Source organism: Oreochromis aureus, linkage group 15 (genome assembly GCF_013358895.1).
Source record: "Oreochromis aureus strain Israel breed Guangdong linkage group 15, ZZ_aureus, whole genome shotgun sequence".
Lineage (NCBI taxonomy): Eukaryota > Metazoa > Chordata > Actinopteri > Cichliformes > Cichlidae > Oreochromis > Oreochromis aureus.
The window spans coordinates 15,675,337-15,692,867 of NC_052956.1; the positions used below are offsets into that span (position 1 = coordinate 15,675,337).

The following is a 17,531-nucleotide window of genomic DNA, read 5'->3' on the forward strand; positions in this document are numbered from 1 at the left end:
TCAATAAATAATTAACAGAATATTTATTCTTACCTCACAAGTCCTCACCATGGCTAAAACAACCTCAAAGGAAAAATAATGAAAGTAAGCACCCCTTTTCTGAGCCACCAGTCTCTCCATGCATTACTCAAATTCTTGCGAATGTAATATACAAATCCTCTTCTGGCTATTCCCTTCAGGGGCACCCAACACATCGACTGCCTCCATCAGACCCCATGTCATGAAATCCTTTTCTGTCATACCAACTCTCTGCATATCCTTCTTTATACTACATCCATGAATCTCCTAGGTTGTCTTCTTTTCCCTCTGCATAGCAACTCGATATTCCACATCCTTTGTACAATACTGTCACTATTGAAGAACAGAAAAAAAAGGAGCCAAACCAGCACAATCTAAAGCCTGAAGTGTTTGCTCTTGATTTGGATCACCTGCATATACACTTACCTCATTATTTGAAAGTTTGGCCATGCTTAACGTCACCATTTACAACTGTACATAACAAGAATAACGAAATACATAGTGGGTCCACATCAAGTCACTGTTCTTGATGAACGCAAAGTATGCAATAAGCATATTTTTTAAGCACTTTGTCAACTCAGCAACCAACTTCAATGTACTGAATTCAGGAGAGGGAACTTAAGGGGAACAACAGAGAGCTTTGATGGTGAAAATGAGAAAGAGAGAAACAGGAGAAGAGAGCGCTTTAACCACTACAGAGTAATTATTACATTAAAGTTTTACAGCACTACATCTGCTGTTTTCTGTAGTCAACTCACCAAGCAGTGTATAACCTGTGCTGAAACACAGCATGAAAATAAAATATAAAAATGAATCGCATAACATGACTGATTACACCCTCTGATGAATGGGAATGTTTTAGTGTCTTCCACTCTAGTTAGACCAATATTTAGAGCAACATGCTCTAAATGCAGTGCAGTGCAACATGCAGTGCAACAAATCCCAAGTCATGTAGTCCTGGGTATCCCTGGGCGAAAGGCATTTCAATTCTCAAAGCCTTACTATAATGTGCAGTTCATTTTTTGTCTTTAAATTTGTGATTAAATTCATAATTTATTTTATGCTAAACAAAACCAAACCACCCCAACTTGTAACAGAGCACTGAACATAGTAGCTCACATGGCAAATCAAGTCATAGAGTCACGCATCAAGAGTCTGTATCGCATTACATAGTAGGTCTTTTCCCCCCTCCTTGTGAGACTGGGATACACCCCAAACAACCTTGAAAATCCTATTACAGTTCCTGGGTTTTTCAGCAGTGGTTGCCATGACAACTGTGCATTTTATTTCTGGCTCCTTTGAAATGGTGTGTGCGATCAGAGATCCCAAACGTTATGTAAGGCGATGTGCACTGTTCCAGACTGGGGTTTCCTGCTGCAGAGAAGTTAAAGTAATTAATTACAGGGGACTTGCATGCACTCAAGACATCGCCTCCCTGTTTACCTTACAGTTTTCAAATCACATACTGGTAAGATGTAGGCTGTAATTGTTATGCAGGAAGATAAGCTGAGGATGGAGACTATTAATAATGGTGCCCATTCTGACACATTTCGTGGAAGGTTTTGTACATTTAAGATGTCTTCCTGCAACTTGATGGACCACAGCGCCATAAAAATTGTGAAGATCAAGATTTATGTGAATATTGGTAATGCCTTTGATGATAAAAATTCTATAATTAACAGGGCAGAAAATAATAAATAATAATTTATGGTTTTACATGACCTCTTTTGCATTCTGTTTGCATATAAACAAGTTGCTAATCGCTCTAAGGAAGCTATTTTCTCGTCAACGTCACAAATATCAGCAGTGCACACATTTGCAAATGAAGGTTGAAGATAGAGATTGGATACTTTGCAAATCACTCCATAGTAATTACTGGTTTACAGTGTTGGGTAAGTTACTTTAAATTAGTAACTTAGTTACATTACTAGTTACTTCTCTAAAAAAGTAACTCAGTTACTTCAAGTTACTCGTTACTTTCAAAGTAACTAGTTACTAGGGAAAGTAACTTTGGTTTTACTCAGAATTCTCTTGTTAATGTGTTGCTTCCGTAACTGGATACCCAGCCAGACTGCCAGTCTTCTAGCTTGCTTACTTGCCACAAGTGCACTGTGCCACCTACCAATAAAAGGAAAAATAATGTGCACATTTCCACGAGAGAAATCCCACGCCTGGACCGTCGTGGCTGACCGCCGCCATGATTCTAGCCTGCTTTTTACATCCAACACAAAAACTGCAGTCGTGGTGCTTTTGATTGTACTCAGAACTTGGAAATTCTGCCTTCTGAATAGGAAGATGTAGGTAACACCAGACTGCAGATGAGCTGGATACAGAGCTGGACTGGGATTAAAAAAAAAATCATCCCGGCATTTTGACTAGAGACCGCCCACCATTATAGGAAAAATCATAAAGACTTTGAATGAAAACAAACACTGTTGTGACAGTGATGTACACTGTTCTGATGGTATATATGTATCAATCTATCAATTGTTTGTTGCAAGACTCAGATAATTATTTTTTAAAAGCTAGATATTTTAAATGAGAATAAGAAAGAAAAGTATTTCCTTGTGCCCCCTTTCCTGTTAATGCCCTACTTGGCCCCTGGCAACACTTTGCTAGATCCGCCCCTGCACAGTTACCAGCTGTCAGCTACGTAGAAAAGGATCCTGGTGTTATTTGTCTCTCAGAAACAGTTCATAACTTCCTTCAACTCATTCATGTCACCTAAAAGGTAAACCTGTTTCTACATCACCTGTTCAGCTCTGATGATTCAGTAAGGACATCTCCTGGTTTCATCTGCATGTTTCCCTCTCACCAGATAACCAAACCGATATCATGACCAGCAGCTTTACAGCTGTGGCTCCAGCAAACATCAGCTGATACTAGAAATTAATATTAAATAAATTCTAACAACAGCTGATCAAGCTTAAACTTGCTGCTGTTGTTTAACGCGACATCCGCTGGTTTCCTCTTTCTGGCGCAAAGTGGGCGATAAATAAACAAGAGAGAAAAGCCGATCAGCTGATCATTGATCAGTTTCGTGATTGAAGTAGAAACAGGAGAGGAGAGAATGAGAGAAGAAGAGGCAGCTGTGCAGCTTCAGCTTTGTGTCTTTTCATTGTAGCTGAAGTCCGGGACAAACTGTGTTCCTTTTCACCTCAGTACGAAACGCGAAATATTTTCTCTGAATACCAGACGATTCTGTTTTTTACTGGACGGTTGGCAACTCTAATAATTAACCGTATGAACAAAATAAAGTTCAACATCAGTAACATAGCACCCACCCAGCTGTATACAGTAGAAACTCCGTCATGCTAGCTAGCACGCAGTACGAAAATGTCAGCATACCGAAAATAAACTCCACCTAAACTTGGTTTATATGTGACTCCGATAGACTGCAGGTCATAACTTCTTACCTGAAGTTCAGTTCACCTGACACGCGGACCGGCGGCCGCTTCGGGTCTCTCTCTCTGCCTCCCTTTTCCTTCATCCACCTGCTGGCCTCCACCACTTGCTAATGTTATTGAATCTGTGGAAGCTCCGCGATATCCACCACACTAAGTAACGAGTAACGAGCCTATCTAAATCCCAGTAACGAGTAACGCGTTCCTGGTTTTGGCATAATAACTAGTTACCGTGCTCGTTACAATAATAACGTAGTTACTGTAACGCGTTACTTAATAACGCGTTAGTCCCAACACTGCTGGTTTATGAGCTTTATAACATCATCAGTGGCATAGTACTTTCCATATTCTGAACTGATCCTTTTTACTCTCAGATACTAATCATATTATATTAACTACAGTGCAGCATGCAAACATTGTGTCCTCAAAGCTTTATCACTGAAAGAGTCTGTATGTCACAGTTTGCCGAGGCAAACTGCGTGGAGTGTGAAAACTGGACCCAGGTGCAGACATTCTAAAACTCAAACTTAACTGATGATGAGCTGTTTATTAAGGCAGACTGAACAGTACAAAAAAAAAGGGCAAAAACAATGCAAACTAAGCAATAACCTAAACTGGGTAAACTAGAAAGGAAGCACAAACTATGAAAACCCTGGCAAACAGAAACACAAACAAAACTCTAAACATGCCAATGATGAGGAGGATATATGGAAACCTGAACGCAGGACATGGCATGGGAATAACACAGACGATCCGACAAAGACTGAATGAGAAGGCACAGACTAAATACACACAGGAGGCTAATGAGGGAAGTGGGAACACATGGGGGAACAGCTGACACATGAACATAACGACCTCAGTGGAAGAGTAAAACTAAACACGATGAACACAGGAACACAAGATCTCTTCAAAATAAAACAGGAAACATGAGACGCAGACATGACAACCAGAACTTGGCGACATAAGACACAGGCATGAAACACATGAAGGGCAGGGGAGACTTAACAGGGGTTGGAAGACACAAGGGAAAACTAATAAGCAAATGAACATAGGAAACCTAATAAGCTTAAACATACACTACAAACATCAAAAGAACTAAAACTCAAAACACTGGGTCATAAGACCCAGGATCGTGACACTGTAAAACTATAATATATACAGATTTACAAACAGAGTCTGAAAGTATAGCTGCAGAGAAAATTTGAGGGTTAAAACTTCAGAAACCTCTTAAAGTTAGAAACTCAATCAGCCAAAATTAAAGCTGTGGATTTCAGGCTTGAGGAAAGTGTGTTTAAAAAAGCCAGACCAAAAATCTGCGAACCCATTGATGAATATGGAATTTGGCATTATTACAATCAAAATTCAAAAGTAGTTGTTGCATTGCTTTTTCATGTAATGCAAATTCTAAAAATCCAATCTGTCTGTAAAAGGTCTGCACTTTTATAAACCTGAGCTACGTTTTACAAAGCACTTTATAATATGTTCTCATTCACCTACCTGTCATCCAGAGTAACCAGTGGTTCAGTGTCTTATCAAAGGATACTGTTAAACTGCTGGGCATCAAAAAGCTTTGATGAATGGATAACCTGGTCTCACCCCTGAGCCTTTATTATACTTCTTTTGAAGTTTTTTAACTGTTGTGGTACCAGTATCAGTCCAGCTGGGATGATTTTGATCATTTTGCGGTTAAAGCAGTGAAGCTGTGTAGACCCAGTTTAGTTCTAACTTTTTCTGTGTTTATGTATGGACCATGTGACCCACCTCCAACCTTATATATTGACTTAAGACCAAGCAAGACCAAGTTCTTGGAGGTATTTTATATTTTCTAAATCTGTCATAGAGAGTGGGGACAAAACCACGAGACAGGAATTAGGATCTTGGACACTGTATGTGGACTATTCCTGAGGTTCATATTATTATTTGACCAATGATAGTAGTGCAATAATCACTAACACTTTCTTTAATTAATTAATTTTTTGTGACAACAACCCTGCTTTTAACGTAATTAAATCAATTTACCATGGCATAGGTCTTCGCCTTGCATCGCTGCTTGCAGCCCTGTATTTCGTGAAGCATCTGTACATGCTTACAGTGCTCATATTTCTAAGGTAGTGTTGCGCATTGTTTGCAATTATTGGTCTAGTAAGTTGCAAAATTGTGATACCACTTCATGGCAATATGAGATGCAGCATAAGACAACTAATAATAATAAACCCTCACAACCCCATTGGGTGTGTTAACCCTAATTATCCACTCATCCATTTTCCTAATCGCTTATCCAATTTAGGGCCATTGGGGTGGGAGGCTGGAACCTATCCGAGCTGATGGTGGGTAAGAGGTGGGGTTCACCTTTGGCAGGTCACCTGCCTAGCATGTGGAGACAGAGAACTATTCATGTTTTCGACCGAGAATCACCAATTAAGTGCTAACCAGTGCACCACATTGCCACCAAACCTTTAACATGCCATCATAATATTGTTGTGAGTGAAATGAACAGGACTACTTTTATCTTACCTGTAATCCCTCCCCTAATTTTTATGTGTTGAACATTGCAAACATTGAATGTTATAAACTATTGCTGAATATGCACATATTGTTTCAGCATTGTACAACATGAACGCAATAGAGGAAAACTCATGGGAGCTGGAACAGCTTTCATCATGAAGCGTGTTCTAGGGACTGACAGAGCAAAGAGATTTTGGAAGTTATGCTGAACTTTTTAACCTCACACACAGAAGCTACCAAATTTTCTCATTTAAAAATCTCTCTGAAGTAAAGAAAAATTTGCCCCTCTTTGTGATCACCGCCCAAAGATGTGCACGTCTCTTCCAAAATAATTAGGTGTACAGCTAATAATGTTCTCCACCACGGGGCTTGAGAAATAATGCTTTTATCACAGATTTTAGAGGAGTTCGAATCAGCCCAAGCAGTTGCAGGAAGGATATGGGATGGGTTTAGGAACATAGTCTTCTTTTACAGACAAGTATTATATTGGATTAAATGAAGCAAGCTAGGCTTTTGCGTTTAAACAGTAACTTGACAACTTGACAATAATATCTAGTAATGGGTTACACTTGCTTTAGATTTCTTCAGAATTTATGTAAAAACATTTTGAGAAAACAGCTGGAGCCTTGATTCTGTAGAGTACAGTTATATAGAAGGAAACATCTGGTTAATGCAGAAAATCTGTACTGTAATTTATGGTTATCTATCCATAAACCATATATTATTGAGTCTTCAGGGCCGACTGATAACAATGTCTCTGAAATAAATGCTTGTTCTCTGTATATATTCTGTTTTCTGCATTACGGTATTGTCTTTATTAACCTAGTAGCTAAACTCTTTTACTGACATCTACCTTTACGATGAAGAATAAAATCAGTTGCAAAAAGAAGTGTATTTCAACATATTAGTAATGTCACCATGTCATGCAGGAGATTATCCAGTCATTTATGATGAATTATACATCACAAGTACATTTCCTATTTTTAAGCTTCAAAACCTCCAGGGCGTTTTGTCATCTGTTCTTTTCAGATGAGATGAAGTTTGACACATCATCGCATAGAAGTGCAACTTTTCATGTAGAAGAAAAATATTTCATTAGTTTTTCTTTTCTACTATATTAAAAGCAGTCATTACTGAGGTTAACTTAGGTTAGCTTCACATTACTGTAACTGTCAATCTTAGAAATTCTTCTTCTTCTATGTGTACAGTGTAAAAACCTATTGTGTAACATGTTCTGGCCTTTGTAGGAGTATTTACTTAATTAGAAGTGTTTTGGTACTGACTGGTCTACATGTAAAGTAGAATTGCAGGATGGTTGTGAAGAACACCATGAGTCTGTCAGGTGTCACTATGCTCTCAATCTGACAAAATCTTTATCTTCTTTTTCTCCTCTGAAACAGACCAGAAGACTTCATCTTGGTCCCTGTCTCGAAAGTTCAATGAAGGCAGACGCCTCCCTCCATCCAGGAACATGAAGGGCTTATCGGGCAGCCGCTCCCAACATCAGATTCCTCTACCCCACGGCTTGGACTATGATCCCCACGTCCATGACATCCACACTCACCATGGCGCTGACTCCCGCCACCCATCCTACCTGCTCAGCCCCACAGAGAGCTGCCCTATGGACTTCCACCACCGCTACTCACCACGCAGCTCCATCCACTCCGACTGCATGATGATGTCCCCTGTCATGATGCCCCCAGCTGCTGCATCTGACCACATCTCCAGTAGCACCTTCCCCAGAATGCACTACAGCTCTCCGTATTATGACTCAGCCACACGGGACGACTGCGCTGCCATCACAGCCTCCGCCACCTCCCCAGCTGTTGCGGCTGCTGCAGCTGCAGCAGCTGCCTCTTCCCACCACGCTGGCACCAAGAGCAACCGCCTTCCTGCTAATCTCCTTGACCAGTTTGAGAAACAACTGCCACTGCACCGTGACGGCTTCCACACTCTACAATACCAGCGCACCTCCACCACCACCGAGCAACGCAGTGAGAGTCCCGGCCGCATTCGACACCTTGTTCATTCAGTCCAAAAGCTCTTCACCAAGTCCCACTCCCTGGAGGGATCGTCCAAGATGAATGGCACAAAAGGTGACATTGTAGGAGGGGGTTATCACCATCATGGCCACCACTCCACAAAACACGGTAGCAAGAGGAGCAAGAGCAAAGAACGTAAGCACCGCTCCGGTGGCTGGTGGAGCTCAGATGACAACCTGGATAGTGACAGCACCTATCGCACACCCAGTGTCATGTCACGGCACCATGGGGAACATGTCGCCCACTACCACCCAGATTCCATGCACAGCCACCACTTCGGAGACCTGTCACTGAAGACCTCAAAGAGTAACAATGATGTCAAGTGCTCAGCCTGTGAGAGTATGGCCATGGGACCCGAGGGCAAGTTCATGAAGAGGAGTTCCTGGTCGACTCTAACAGTCAGCCAGGCCAAAGAGGCCTACAGGAAGTCATCGCTTAATTTAGAGAAACCCATGATGTACACGGACCTCAAGTCATCGCGGACATGTCATTACCTGCAGGTTGGTAGTACCTTTTTTTGGAAATATATGTCCTTAAAGTACAAAAAAATTCGATTAGTGGCGTATTGTACTGAGCTACTGAAATACATGTTTTTTTGTGCATCGGTCTATATGCTATGGCTGGTACACAAACACTGATTTCATTCCTTACCATACAAACAATTCTAATTGGCACTGATCAGCTGCTAGTTTATGTCCATGTATAAGTCATCCTTTGCTTTGAGAATGAATGTTGTGAAGTTGTTTAATTTAGTTTGAAGCAATAACAGAATGTTTCCTTCCAAGTTTTGTGTTCTTCTAAATGTTTAATACTCAACTCTTTGGAAAAGGCCAACAAAAAATGTCTGAATATAGAGTGAAAGACCAGTAAATGTGGAGATACTCGAAACGCCAACTATCAGATAATACAACAAACAATAACTAAGATCAATATCCACTCATCTCCGACACTGCCCTTCTCGATAAAATGCATTGATCGATTAGGAATCTAGACAGCAGGGTATTTGGAGTCTACCTTTCTTTCTGTCATCCTCTAGAGGGCAATTACAGTGTCCAGAAGTGTGAGAAGTCAATATATTTAACCAGGATTCCCTTTTGTGTGCTCACCTCAGGGAGCTATTGTCTATTAAGATATAGAGCTCGACTGACTGAATCAATGTCATGGTGGACTGAGAATAACCACTGAGCTGAACTCCAGTGTAGGAAACACAAAGGCTGTGGTGTCTACAAAAACAGCATAAGGTGTGGCTTGAGCTGGTTCACCAGATTGGAAAGAGACATTACTTTATTCACAGATTTTATGCCACATGCTCGCCTGTCCCACTGTCACGTTACGAGACTAAAGTAAAGCAGTTAAGCTACAGATAGTGACTTCTTCTAAAACAGTCAAAAGTCAAGTATCCAGTCTTTCAGCGATCTTTGAGTTTCTTTTAATTTTTAATACTAAGCACTTAGCTAATGCTCTCATCCACAGCGACTCACAGGCTACAGCATTAGAATATTAAGCTCAAAGTCCTGCTTTAACTAGCTTTTAATGAAGGTGACTTAAGAATTGGAAATAATGATAAAAACAGTGACATGGGTAACAGTGCTTTCTGAAATGCCAATTAGACTTAAAATGGGTCGTCATTAGCATTATGATGCTTGTTGTGTGCACATCTTGGGAAAAGCTGGCCTGGACTTTGGTCAGTCATGTTATGAAATGCTTGACTGTAATGTGAAGAGAACAGTTGAAGTGATTGGCCATTATTAAAGCTATGCTTCCATATTACAGTTGTGCTTGTATATCACTCAATCTTGAAAATAGACAACTCTTTTAGACACATTCAATGACAGCGATTTTGAGAAAGTTGCAAACTGAAGTATATGCTTGCACTATAATCAACAATTACCCATGTTTTTTTACTCATGCCATCAAATTTGAATTGTACGGCACTCATATAAATCCATAAATAGTTCTACTGAGTACCATATGCATCCCCTTCATTCATTTTGATGCTGTGTGAAATGCACAGTTACACACAGATACACAAACTGCAGTTATTTGTGTGTAATGGGTAGTCTCTGTCAATAGAGGGGCTCTCTCACTGGCATTTAACAAGCTTATGTGTCAGCAGGCAGAGACCCTGCAGCTGCCACATGGGCACATTCTGCACTGAGCATGTCCATAATGAGAGCCTTATTCAGTGGAATCAATGAGCGGAGATCTGTAAAGGCGTTGTGGTGAACGCTCTTGGTGCCCATCTGATTTTATCTCTTTGATGTCTGGGTCCTTTAGGTCTATGTTCACTTGTGATGAGGAGGACAGGCCTGCCTTAGGGAAGCTGACATAATCTTGTTTTAGCAAGTGTCAAGTCTTCAGTCTGACCTTCTAAGCCAACAAGGGTAGGGTGAAGCATTTGTCAAACAATATTAGTGGTTGAATCTACATATCATTTTAAGCCATTAAGAGAAATGCATAGAATGCTGTGCAAAAGTCTTGATTCACCTCTAGTTTCTTTACACTTCTTGTAATTTTTAAAAGCAGTCTCGAGCAATAGTTCTCCAGGTTTTCTTAAGGTCTTTGAACAGTTTTTTTTTGGACGTTGGTGGTTTTTTCACTCATTTTCAGTCCTGTCCTTATAAGTGACCACTTAACACTGACCTATGAATTGCTGAGACATAAAATGGACACCCGATTCCAGGGCTGATGATGTTTAATCTGCCCTTAAAAACCTAATGAGACTGGAAAAGTGTAACGAAACAAAAAGTAGAAGGCAACAGAACAGTTTCTGAAAGGCATGTCCTTAAGAAATAGGAAGAAATTCAGTAAAGACCTGACACAGGACCTGAGAGATGCACCCGGTCCTTCAATTGATCCATCTACTATTAACCATAGCCTCATCAGAAACGGTCTCAGTGCAAGAAGGGCTCCTTCTGTAGGTAAATTGTACAGCCTTCCCGCCGTATTTTTTTAAATCATAGTTATCCTTCTTCCTTTGCATTTAAAAACCTTCAAATAGACTGCGTCCACTCTCACCATTTCAAAAGCCAAAAAATAACTGGCTTACTCAGGCACAAAATTACAGGATTCGCACATTTACGAGCTAGAAATTGTTCTACCACATCCAACAGGTCAGTGTTGTTTTTCACTAGATGCAGTTTCACATCTGGTACATGGCGTTATGGAATTACTTTCTGCATTGAGAAGATGTTTTATCCCAGGGTTATTTTTGTACAAAGTGCCCACAGTGTAGTAGTAACTAATGATGGTGTAAAGCAGCTCATCTGTCTAGCTGCCTCAGAGGCACAGCTGAACAAGTTCTTTCAGGTATGGCATCAAATGAACACAGAAATAAGGTAATGCTAATGAGGTAGCGCACTGCTTCCATGAGTGATGACTGCCTTGTTAACAGCAGCCCCAGACGATCAATGGTTGTGCATTAGGAGGAAAATGAATCTTTTACTTTATTGCTGTCTTTAAGGCTGATTAATTTAGTTTCCAGGCATTTTATTCTATGCATGTGGGAATGAAAAGTGTATTAGCCCGTGTTACACTTTTGCTGACGGGTCTTTTTTTTTTCCATGTTAACTTATGAGGTTACGCAGGTTTGCAACGTACCTATTGCTTTCATTTTTTTAGATGATAACGCACAAAATGCTGTCTGATATCACAATATTAGGTAACCGAACAATCATCTCTCATTTTCCTACGTGCTGTTGTGGAGTTTAGTGCTGAGGCAGTGAGCCATGTTGCGCAAAAGAAATTCATTGTGTTTTGGCTTCAAATTGTAGCATATGGTTTAAAAGATTCAGAACGCTTTTTATGTTGACTACAAAAACAGCTGAGGAATACATCTGAGCAGAATACATTACACTAAGGATGATGAAGCCCAGTTGGTCCTGCTATAATCATCTGTAAATCCTCCTACTTTTTACTATTTGCCACCTTCCATACAGAAGAAAAAAAGCTTTATTTAAGTGCCTTATGCTGTTGAGTCCCTCACCTGTCTCCACTGAGCACAAGGGCTGTCGAGTAAGAGAGGATATTGGGTGCTAAAGAAAAAGACTATGAGGAGAAGAGATGAAGAGATGGGCAGCAAGAACAGACAGCGAGAATGGAAGTGATAGAGAAAGCATTATTCTACCTCTAGGCGAAAAAAGGGGTGTCAGCCACTTTCTTTTCTGTGAGAACAGTTCAGCACTTGTGGCAGAGAAACAGCCACGCTGTATGACTGGGTAAAGTGAGTAACTGGCAGAGCATGAAGAACAGTCCTGCGCCTGGGCTTGTTGTTCCAGGAGCTAAGACTGGCCTGTCCACTGGGACTACTGCTAGCTGCACCACACACTAACACTGCTGTACTTGCTACATGCCTGATCAATACGCTGTTAGCACAATCAGTGTGTGACACATGGCCACTGTAGCTGTCCATCTTCATAAGAATTAAACCAGGGTGCAATTGAAGAACCCATGAACATTGTTTTTAACAGCATCAATCTGATACCTTAAGCTCAAACATACACTGTGTATTCAACCCAACAATAACAGGTAATCATTTTTGAAGAGTTGAACTTGATATACTCTATAATTTCTGTTCTATCAAAATCACTAAATAAGCGCAATGATTATGTGTAGACATCTGCAGCACTGCACAGCACAGTGTAGAGTAATTAGAACAGAATCACTTAATCACTATGCTAATCTTGATGCTGCTGTGTTAAGCAAAGTCCCTGTTTATTGTACTTATAATTGAAACACTGAAACCAATTTATGCTACATAATGTTATGGGTATGAGCATATAATACATACAATCACGTGAAAGAGTACAGCCTTGCTGCTTCCATAGAAATCAGGGGTGTACGGTAAGTAGCAGCCAAGTGCTGCTAATTGAATGCACTTAATTAACTGACCATCAGAAAGTGGGACCACCTTTGTTAAAGCAGAAGTTCTGCTGGTCTGGAGCATTCAGGTGTGTGTTAACACAATGCCATAATATTCCTAGGGGTGGACGTCCCCATGTTCCCAAGTGCACCAGCAAATCTACAGCATAATGACGGAAAAAGAAAAGAAACAAGGTGTTGCAATATTCTGGTTAAAATCCAGACCTCAGTCTGATTGAAATGCTGTAGTGGGACATCAAGAAATCTGTACATAAGCATTTGCTTGCACTGAAGCAAAACTGTAAAGAAGCGTGGGCCAAAATTCCTCCACAACTATGTGAGCGACTGATAACGTCATACAGAATACAATTACTTCACCGATTACTGCTGCTAACGGTGGTGCCACAAGCTACTGGTTCATGGGGTGTAGTTTGTTTTTCACAGGACTACATAGAATACTGTCAGCCTTTCTTTTTCACATGACTGTACATGAGTGTTCATTATTTTTGTAGTTTTTAATCACATTTGCCTTACAACTAATTCTGAGCTGCAATATGCCAAAAGCTTATTTTGTGTTTATTTGGCTGGCAGTCAAAGCTAATTTAAGAGCATGTATGTTTTTGTATTAGTAATACTACAGTGATGACAGTATGCTGACTTGAAAGTTACAGCCCAAGCCTCAGGGGTATGATTGGCTGCCTTTTCTGTGCGTGCATAAAAATACATACTGCTTCCTTGCCAAATGTGTTCATTTGCTTCCCAAAAATCCTTTAAGTATGGTCACATTTTGATTTGCATTATGAGCGATTTGCTAAAAAGGATGCTGAACTCTGTCCATTCAACTGAATGATGACCGTGCAGATGTAAAGTGCCATTTTACTTTACTTTTAAGAAATGTGATAATGAATTTCACCCTGTAGTTTAGATTAGTTTTGGGCTACCTAAACATTTATGAATGGAAAAAAAGTTTTGGGATATTTCTGAAGTTAGATTGTTGTATTGGCATACTGCTGACATGTCCCTTTTGGGAAAACAGTGTGAAGAAAACTAAATGCTTGGAAGAGCACGTGCAAACAAAAACATATTGAAATTATGCAAGCCTTGATATTAAAGGTCTTGCATACAACCCAAAGCTATGTCAGTTTATCTCTGTATATATATTAGTGCATGGCAAATTCCCTCACTGGAATCAATGCTCCTTGTTTATTAACAGCCAACGGTCAGAAGAAGACCATATGTAAAGGGCCTTCACTTAACGCCCGGTTACACCTTTATCCAGTGTCAGGTTAATGAACAAAAGCATAAAATGCAGCAAAAGCTCTTAGAAAGAAAGATCTGGCTGAAATTATTGAATTACTGTCACATGAAAACACCTGCCCATACACCTTTTTTAAGAAGAAGAAGTCATGCACTTATGACCATATATTTGATCTGTCTAATGACTTTTGAATTGCTACACATACAGCAGTGTGAACAAGTGTTTGCCCTCTTCCTGATTTCCTAGTTTTATTTGTCACACTTATGTGTTTCAGATCAAACAAATAAATTTTAATATTAGACAAAGATAACCAGAGTAAATACAAAATGCAGTTTTTAAATGATGATTTAATTGATTAAGGGAAAAGGTTGGTCCTGTGTGTAAAAGTAATTGCCCTTCTAGTGAAATCATGATTATTTCTCATATCTCTATATATGCTTGTGTGGGAAAATCCCAATATATAACCAAGTTCAATGTCACTTAAATCACCTTTTTTCCTGAGGCTCAGTTTGAACTCCAATAGGACATTTTGACCATCTCTGCATGCCTAAATACACCAAGTTGCACTGAGTTGGCTGATTGTATATTTATGTTAACAAGCAGTTGAACAAGTGCACGTAACAAAGTAACCAGTTATTATTTCTTAATCAGCCCAAAATTGGGTACAGCTGGAGACCAAAGTTTGTACAGTGTTGTGAAACCACTTGGATAAATTGTTATAATTATTTTAAAATTTGCTTTATGCTACAGTCTCACAACTATGTATTTTCACTGATAACATCCTTGGCATCACTGTGATGCACAATTCCTTTACTTTATTTTTCCATTTAGGTTAAAAAACACATGCACTTCTCACTCTTATTTGGGTTATTTTCAAGCTGTACTTGCAAATATCTTTCATTTACACAACCCTGTGAAAGCTGTATATTTTGTACATGGCTAAATATTGCTATAGTACTCATTGTCGTTTTATCACAGACTTGCAGGAGTAACAAGTAATATCCTGGACTACTTCAACCTAATGGTTATAAATGTCTGTATTGTATTAAATGTAGGTGTGCCATCTTCCACAGGTGCCCCAAGATGAGTGGAGTGGATACCCAGGTGAGAAAGATGACGAGATCCCATGTCGGCGGATGCGAAGCAGTAGCTATGTTAAAGCAATGGGAGAGGTGGATGATGAAAGTGGGGACTCTGACACCAGCCCTAAGACCTCTCCACAAAAGACCATTCGGTCAGACGCTCTTGTCCTCAAATCAGCCATGCAGAGACCCCATTTAGACTCCCACAGGTAGGCCTGGTTGCCTAACGCATTGACTTAGTGTGCCCACGCCAATGCTGTGTATTCATTTAAATATTCCAGTTTTTATCATAGGTTCACTAAGGTCTTACTCAAAAAAAAGGTAAGATGATGCACTGTGGTTCATTTCCCTTTTATTTCACAAGTTTCAAATATTTACATGACAAAACCAACGCTCATCAATAGCAGTATCTCTGGTGTCAACCAGGTGAGCTGCTTGGATTTCAGTGTTAATTGTTGCTTGGCTAGAATTTATTGGAGTCAACGCTGAGGTCACAAGTTGTTTTTTTTTTCATACTTCAATACAAGTGGAAAGTTGGGAACGTTTGATGCAAAACTTGCTGCTAACAAAATGGTGCTGCATGCAGTGTTTAGTTGGTGCTCAGAGGAAGAACATTCAGAGTCGTCTATATAAATTAACAGTCTCACTGCTCTGCCTACATGCTGTCAAAGTAAAATTGCTGTTTGTTAATGCTGCTTTTTGTTTAGCTGTGCCTGAGAGATATGACTAAATTGAACAGTTAGGTGATTTCAAGTGAAGTTACTTTGGAAAACAATAGTACCTTTGTTGAGTTGTATGGTTGCTGTGGTTGGCTCTTTTTTGGTCTTAGGCATTGCCTTCCAAGCACTGTATTTCTACAACTGTTTCATGGGTCTGCCACAGCAGTGCTCTGGTGATTGCTGTGGCACCAACTGGTTTTGAGTTTGATATAAATTTTTGATATACCATACACAAACACTGCATCGCCGCATCACGCTATTGCTGACAATCCTGTCAAAAGAAGAAAGAAAGAGAGCCGGTTCAAATGCAGGAGAGGTGACACATGGAAGGGCATACGTTAAAGTTAACACTGCTTGATGAGAAGCCTTGGGGGAAGTGACGGGTTTGTTCTGTAACCCAGCCAAGTGTGGAGTATATATGTCTGTGTTTTGATCCTAGACAGACTTTGACAAAGGGAGAGCAAGCAAACTCCACATAGAAAGGCCCCAGGTGACCTGTGGAGCCAAACCCAAGACCCTCCTGCACTACTGTGCTGCCCTTATAATTACAACAAACCTTAATTATTGACAATTTTACCATTCAGTTTCACTCTAATCTGATCTACTCATTAATATAAATGTAGTAGATAGTATTTTGTTGATAATTATTCTCATCAGGGTTAACATACAAATAACATGTTGCAAAAGGTTGTGCACTGGACAAATTGAGATTAATTATCCAGATGATTTGGGTGATGTTACTTTTAAAGCACAGTGTACATCAATTGGCTGTTTTAGAACAGATAGATTTCACTTCTCAGGATCTTACCAACTGTATTTAATGATTTCCTAATGATTTCTCACTGGTAAATGGTGACCGTGTGTATCTTTTTCATGCTAAACCATTCGTGATGTCTTTGCTATACCTAAGCAGAAACAATGCATTTTTCCCCCCAATTTATTGTTCTCTGTGACTGTTTGTTTTCAGGCACTGTGACTTTCAAACACAGCCAAATTCTTGAAGCTAGGGAGCTGTCCGTCATCTCTACTGCCACTGAGTGCTAATTTTGTTACCATCATCTCAGTGGGGAACTGATCACTTTTGCTTTTGTCCACATACAAAACAGCTCTTATGTTTTGTTTATCCTCTGGTGGAGAATGTAATAATCTCTTATTGTAACTCCATGCTGTCACTGTTTCCCTAATAAGAGCCACAGCCAAGCTATGCATGCTCTCTATGATTTTGGGATGGACGAACTAGTGTTTTATCGTGGAACTAGAGGATATTTAAAAATAGTTTGCTCGTGAAAGGGTATCATGAAGAGGTTCATTTTCATGTAATCACAAATAAGGCCATGCCAACAGATGCTAACCAGCGGATTTATAAACTACAGTGTGTTCCAGATGTTACCTTTGTGGCTTTTGAACTGTGAAATCGTGTCTGTCCCTGCCCCCTGTCCTTGTTCAGCCAGGGCTACCACTTGCAAACCACAAGAGATATACAGCCCCACCCTAGTGTCACGCTGGACCCTGCCACCTTTCATCCCCCGCCCTTCCGCTCTCGCAACCAGAGCTACATGCGCGCCGTCAGCACCCTCAGTCAGGCTAGCTGCGTCAGCCAGGTGAGTCTCAAACACATGCATCACACAGAGGCAACACCTGGA

The 17,531-nt window shown here is 40.2% G+C and overlaps 1 protein-coding gene across 1 annotated transcript in view; it reads left to right on the forward strand.

The window, feature by feature from the left end:
- The first annotated feature begins 7,332 nt into the window (after positions 1–7,332).
- Positions 7,333–17,531, forward strand: part of LOC116312770 (disks large-associated protein 2-like) — a 42,079-nt gene continuing 31,880 nt past the window's right edge. Inside the window, 3 exon segments of the mRNA XM_039598630.1 lie at positions 7,333–8,469; positions 15,161–15,378; positions 17,336–17,489. Of these exon segments, the coding sequence (XP_039454564.1) occupies positions 7,399–8,469; positions 15,161–15,378; positions 17,336–17,489 (1,443 nt within the window). The 5' untranslated portion in view covers positions 7,333–7,398.